At 52.1% G+C, this 6,302-nt stretch overlaps 1 protein-coding gene across 1 annotated transcript; it reads right to left on the minus strand.

The window, feature by feature from the left end:
- Positions 1–997: 997 nt before the first annotated feature.
- On the minus strand, positions 998–6,014 carry PIM3 (Pim-3 proto-oncogene, serine/threonine kinase). Its single transcript, XM_065658424.1, has 6 exons — positions 5,453–6,014; positions 5,022–5,131; positions 4,831–4,881; positions 4,150–4,513; positions 2,703–2,879; positions 998–2,556 (listed from the first exon to the last, which is right to left on the minus strand). Exons 1-6 carry the CDS (start codon positions 5,535–5,537, stop codon positions 2,372–2,374), a joined length of 972 nt encoding a protein of 323 aa, XP_065514496.1. The 5' UTR covers positions 5,538–6,014; the 3' UTR covers positions 998–2,371.
- Between the last annotated feature and the right edge of the window lie 288 nt (positions 6,015–6,302).

Genomic DNA, 6,302 nt, shown 5'->3' on the forward strand with positions numbered 1-6,302 from the left:
TCCTTCTGCTCATGCTATTCAGCAGCATTTGAGTCTAAACTAGTTAGCATCAAATAGCTTGATGTGATGTTAAAGTGAGAGATTCCCTACAGGGAACCAAAATAATAGTGGGTGAGCTGACAGAAATATCCCCAGAAAAGGAAATAACACAAAACCAACAGATTCCATGCCTCGGCGACTGCTACAAAGCACCTTTAATGACTGAATACATCCTTAAATGTCTTGTAGATCCCTGTGTGGTATTTAAACCTAGTAATTGCTATCACCCCCGCAGAAAGACCAAGTCAGGTCAGTCTCTAGCTGCAGAGAAACTAGGATGAACTCACTAATCTGCAGGACTACTCACACCACCCCAAGGTGAACGCTGAGGACGTTTCTCTCACCCTTTGCTATGGATGAGAACAGCACATAATCCTCAGTACTTTATGAGGCAACACACCAGTCTTTTTTGATAAGCTAAAGGAACTGAAGAAAAACAGGCACACCACTCTCCAAGAATGCTGTCCTTTTCCTGTAAGGGCACAGGAAATCCCCCTCCACCCCCAGGAGGAAGGAAACTGAATGTAATGGAAACATGCCAACTGTGGAAACAGCAACCACCACTGACTACAAAAATCCTTCCTTCTTATACTTAAGGACAGGGGATACAGTGGTATTTCAGTTGCTTAAGTGCTCAGAGTTAAAAATCCCACAATTACTGGCCAATTCCCTTCTTCGTAGACCATTAGTACAGTTGTATTGTGCACCTTCTCCAGTTCAAATACAGTGATTGAGAAGTAGATACAGTCAAGATGAGGGATTGCTTAATTCTTCCAAAATGGTCACCACTTAGTAGCATAGATCTAATAACTCCAGGTCAGCTGCTGTAGGCCTTTAATAGCTAGAGGGGGTAACAGAATGTGTTCCTCAGCTGACATCAAGAGTAACCACGAAGATAAAAGCGAGCACACAAACACAGAACTGTTATATACAAAAAAAGTTTAATTGAAATACCTGTATAAAAAATATGATCTCCATACATTTCACACTGTTAAACAGAAGAAAAAAAATCCAAATCCAAGCTGCATAAATGCAACCAGATCACAGAAACACAGCTATTAAAATAAATTAAGGTTTATGACTCTGCCACTCTACCTTCCAGAGCCAATGCACGGAGACTGTACAATGTCAATAATTTAAAACCCTTCCAAACAGCATTACTTTACATTTCTGGTACAATAATACCAGACAAAAGGCATACTGACTAACTTTAAAAAGTCATTCTATTTCCCTTAAATTAGACTTTGTACAATAATTTTCCATCTTCCAACAAAAAATGAAAAGGTCAGAATTTTTTTGTGTCTTTTTTTTTTTTTTTTTTAAACAAAAGTTGACAGGAATGCAGAAAAAAAAGTGCCATGGGCAAACCACTAGAATTCCCATGGGGAGGAGGGGAAAGCACAGTGTTGAATAACTCTAACCAAATAAATTAACCAAATAAATAGCCACAGCTGAAACCTGTGGGAGGTCTTCTAAACTCCAAACAATAAATAACTGTATAATACATGGGAAAAAACAAGTCTACAGAAACACATTATACAGGTATGGAAAAAAAAAAAAAGTCCTTGAATATTGCATTGATTGTGCATTCAACATGCCCATACGTACTTTAAGACTCGCAGGGTGACAAAAGGCCAGAGGGAGTTGAGAAAGGGGCTTCTCATGCCCAGTGGTAGAGATGATAAAAGGAAACATGAATAAATGTTTCTGATAAAAAGCTGATATACCTGTTCATATTTCTGTGCAGGCAGGCTATAGGAAATATTTTGAGCAGCAGAGGTGGGTTGGATTTGGAAAGGGCTGGGGACAGGAGTGAAATGTCTGTGTTCAAGTATTCCATCACCAGTGGATGGGACTACTTCATTCAATCACCGAACATGTTCTCCAATGCATCATAGGAGCTGCTTCCTCCAGCACTGAGTCTAAAGGGAGCAAATTCCTATAATGAACTGGATCTTCTTTGGACATACACAGCTCAAAAAAGAAAGTCCCACTGAAGCAGCTTTCAAAAAGGCACTCAAAAGCAAATAAAATCTAGTCCAGGCTCTATGAGAGCAAAAAAGTTTACCATGTATTCAAGAGGTCACTGCTTTCTTAATAAGGTCAGTCTTGACTAAGTACTGGCCTGCAACTCCCAAACATCAGCGTTTCCAAAGGAAATCTCTCATTCCAAAGCAGAAACCAGCAAAGGGGGAAAATAAAATCAAGTCCCTCAGACAAAGATTCAACTACAGAATAATGAATGCATTTTTCTAGCCCCTCCTACGTATTGGCAGCAGCACTGTGGTCTTTCTGCTTGTAGCTCCCCTCCCAGTGCGAGGTCCTTAGTAATTCACAGACTCTCATTACTTGAACTTGTGCTAGATACATCAGTATCAAGGGTCCGTAGCCTTATGTCACAGTCCTCAGACTTCACTACTTCAGATTTGTGCATCCATTGATGGTCAAAAATTTGCTCAAGTGTTGGTCTGTCTGAAGGCCTCAGTGAAAGGCACCATTTGATCAGCTGTTGACATTCTGTAACAAACAAAAAAGCAATTTTAAACTAGGGAAGTGAAAAAAGACAACCTTGAATAAGAAAATCCCTCCCTACCTGTACAAACTCAAATGTACAGGACTAAGAAAAACAAAAAAAGCCCCCATTTGACTCCTATACAACTCACCAGGTGAAATTCTTCTCCTGAAGTATAATCGTCCCCTCAAGATTTCTTCATCTTGCTCAAAAGGGATGTCTCCGCAAACCATATCATACAGCAGAACTCCCAGAGACCATACTGTTGCTGACCTCCCATGGTATCTGTGATATCTGATCCACTCTGGAGGGCTGTATACTCTCGTTCCTAAAAGGGACCAAAAAAAAAAAAAAAAAAAAGGTTAAGAGTGTTTCCCCATTATTCATCTCCTCCTAGCAGAGCTAAATTAAATTCATAAACTTGTCATTTGAGAGTAAAAAAATAAACCAAAACAAGCTTTAAATTTCTTATCGGCCAAAGCCATTAGCGGTGTAATTTCAGGTCATCTGCGGGGTTACACCATTACCAGACTTGGCCCATCCGGTTGTGCTATTTTGTTGCAAGAAACAACACAGCCCCATCAGCTGACTGTGTACTGAGGCAGCTCCCTTTCACTGACCACGTGGCGTCTGCAGCATCACACCAAAAATAGACACAAAAGGACAAAGGGGGCTGGCGGGGAGGAGACGAGAGGGCGGCAAGAAGGTGAAACTCCGGTCTGCCCGTCTTACACGGGGCTAATCTGCTTTATCCAATTCCGCAAGGCAGTAAACAAAACAGGAATGCTTACGATTTCTACGTTTTTAACAGCCACCACCCCCTCCGGCTTCTCTGCGGCAGCTTTTCCCAACCCGCCCCCCCCGCGGCTGCCCGCGGGCTCCTTGGATACCAAACAAAACCGGGAATTTGTGATGCCGAGGGTCACGTGCGGCGGAGCTTCGGGTTTCACAACAAACAGATGTGAGTGCGGCAGCTGGGGGGGGGAGGGAGGGAAAAAGAGTCCCTCGTTATATCAGTCACGCTCAAAGGGCACGGGGAAGTACTCCCTCCTGTCACATGGAGGATTATTTTCAGCTTTCCCATCTCTAAAGCGCCAAGCCCGGCCCTGAAACCAGCATCAAGACATTTTGAGGGAGCGTATTCATCCCCATCGCTTTGAAATCTGCAATGCGGGATTTCCAGGACATGGGCGGAAAGGGAGGGGGGGAGCTCCTGCTTGAAGTTAAAAAAAAGCACCGCATTTAAAAACTGCATCTCCACACATGGAAACATCCGACACTGGTGAAGCCTCTATGTAAACAGATCGCCCTCTAGGAAAAAAAAAAACCGCTTTTTCCAAGGCAGGGAAATATAAACTGCTGCGTCACTGCCTGGAATCGCTTCTTTCCTACGCAACTGAACACCCCTAAGCTACTTCGGGTCCAAAGGTTTCCATTACCAGTAGACCTGATATGAACCGCTGCGTCAAGAGGCACCACTTGCTACTGTGAGGTGCCAGAAAGGGGATAAACAGCAGTTACAGAAAGGGCATCACCCTGGGAGGCATGTGGGGGTCTGGCCAAACCTGGGTTGCCCTGGGCACAGGAAAGGCACGTACCATCGAAATCGGTATAGACTGTGTCCTTGAGGAGGGCCCCCGAGCCGAAGTCGATCAGCTTCAGCTCGCCTGTCCTGAGGTCAACCAGCAGGTTCTCGTCCTTGATGTCCCGGTGCACCACACCGCAGCCGTAGCAGTGGCGCACCGCCTCCAGCACCTGCCGGAAGAACCCGCGGGCCGTCTCCTCGTCCAGGGCGCCCTTCTCTGTGATGAAGTCGAAGAGGTCCTTCACCAGCTCGGGCCGCTCCATAATGATCAAGTACCCGTCGGGCCGCTCGTACCAGTCCAGCAGCTTGATGACCCCTCTGAAGCCGGAGCCCACCTTCTTCAGGAGAACGATCTCCAGGGGCACCATGACGCCGCTCTGAGCAGAAGAGGGGGGCGCGGGTCAGCGGGGGGCGGCGCGGCCCGGTGCGCCCCCGGCTGAGGGGAGGGGGTTGGGAGGAGGAGAGGGAGGGGAAGGAGGGAGGGCGGGGAGGAGGGCGCGGCCGACGGGCCCCCTCCGCCGCTGCCGCAGTCCGAGGGGCGGGCGCGGCGCTGCGGCGGCGAACCCCCGCCAAATTCTCCCCCGACGCAGAGGCCGCGCCAGCGGGGCGGGCCCCGCCGCCCACACAATAGCCCCACCGCGGCGGAGCCCCGCGGCCGCGCAGCACCCCGGGAGGGCCCCCCTCGGGTACTTACAATCGTGCCCCACTCGGTCACCCTCTCCTTCACCACATGCTTCACGGCGACCTGCGGAGCGGGGAGGAAAGAAGGCGCCGTGAGCGGCGGGGCGGGCACTGCCTGCGCCCCGCCGGGCCGCGCCCGCAGCCTCCCGCGCCGCGCTCCCACCCGCCGCCCGGGAAGCGCTGTGCGGCGGTCCCGCGCCTCACCGGCAAGCCGTCGGCGATCCTGCTCCCCGCGTAGACGGTGCCGAATCCCCCGCTGCCCAGCACGGAGCCCACCTGGTAGACTTTATCGAAAGGCTCCTTCTCCACTTTCACTGGGGAAACGAGAGGGAAAGACACCGCGTTAATGTCCACAGCCGCGCTTCGCCAAAAATTACAAAAATAAAAAATATTTTTTAAAAAGCCTTAAAATGCTCTGCCTGGTGGACGTGTGTTGTGTGCGGTGCCCTAATTGTGCGTCGTTTTTTTAATAAGTCGTCTTCTTCAATTAAAAAAAAAGGAAAAAAGCGCACCCCGAAGTTTCGGGGGCTGCCAGGCGCCGTGCCCGCGCACCCCGGGGTAGCACGGCGCCGGTCCGCGCCCCGCCCGGCGCGTTGCGCTCGCAGGGGGACACCCGAGCCCCGGTCCCGCCGTACCTGGCTGGAGGATCTTCACCGGCAAGTGATCCATACTGGTGGGGCTGCAGATGTGAGCCAGCGAGCCGAACTTGGAGAGCAACATTTTCCGAGAAAGGGGGACGGCGAGTCCCCCGCGTTGGCACCGCCGGCGTCCTCCCGGCTGAGCGCTCGGCGACGCGGCGCGGCTCTCCTCACTCCGGAGCCGGCTGGGGGCGGCGGGCCGCCGAGACCGTCTCTACGGCTCCTTCCCCGGCCGAGAGCGAGCACCAACGGAGTCCTCGGGGGTCCCCGCCGGCACAGATCCACGCGGCGGTCGCGCCAAGTCCTCTGAAGAAAGGCAGTCGGCGAGGGCGCCGCTCCTTCTCTCCCTCTTCTAACCGGTGAGAGCCTCTCCGGGCACAGGGACGCGCAGGCAGAACCAGAGCCGTCCGCGGAGACAGGCGGGTCCGGGCGTTGCGGGGCTGCGCGTGAAACCCGCCCCTGCGGGGGCCACCGCTGCGGGGAGCGGGCTGAGCGCCGCACTGGAGCCGTGGCGGGCGCAGGAGCCGCCGTGCCTGCCCGCGCGCTTCTGAGCCGGCGGCGCCGCCGAGCCGCCTCTTAACGCCCAATATTTTGGTCCGGGCAGTGCGCGGCGAGCGCGCCGAGGATATCCCTCCGCGGGGGAGGGGGAAACACCTCTCCCCCCCCCGCCCCAGCGGTCCCCTCCCCTCTGCGCCGGGGCGTCCGCCGTGCGGCGGCCGGGACTGCAGCCTCCTGTCCCGCCCCATCGTGCGGGCGGGCGGGTGGAGGGCGGGGGGCTGGGAACTACTTATTTGTAGTAACTGGCGCGCAGAGTTACAGGCTGTCTGAAGTACGCATCACTCATTAG

This window comes from Caloenas nicobarica, chromosome 1 (assembly GCF_036013445.1).
Source record: "Caloenas nicobarica isolate bCalNic1 chromosome 1, bCalNic1.hap1, whole genome shotgun sequence".
NCBI lineage: Eukaryota > Metazoa > Chordata > Aves > Columbiformes > Columbidae > Caloenas > Caloenas nicobarica.

Coding starts and splice junctions, on each gene's coding strand:
- PIM3 (XM_065658424.1), bottom strand. CDS start 5,537: ATGTTGCTCTCCAAGTTCGGCTCGCTGGCTCACATCTGCAGCCCCACC. Junction 4,882..5,021: donor GGATCGCCGACGGCTTGCCG/GTGAGGCGCGGG, acceptor CCCGCTCCGCAG/GTCGCCGTGAAGCATGTGGT. Junction 2,557..2,702: donor CAGGAGAAGAATTTCACCTG/GTGAGTTGTATA, acceptor TGTTTGTTACAG/AATGTCAACAGCTGATCAAA.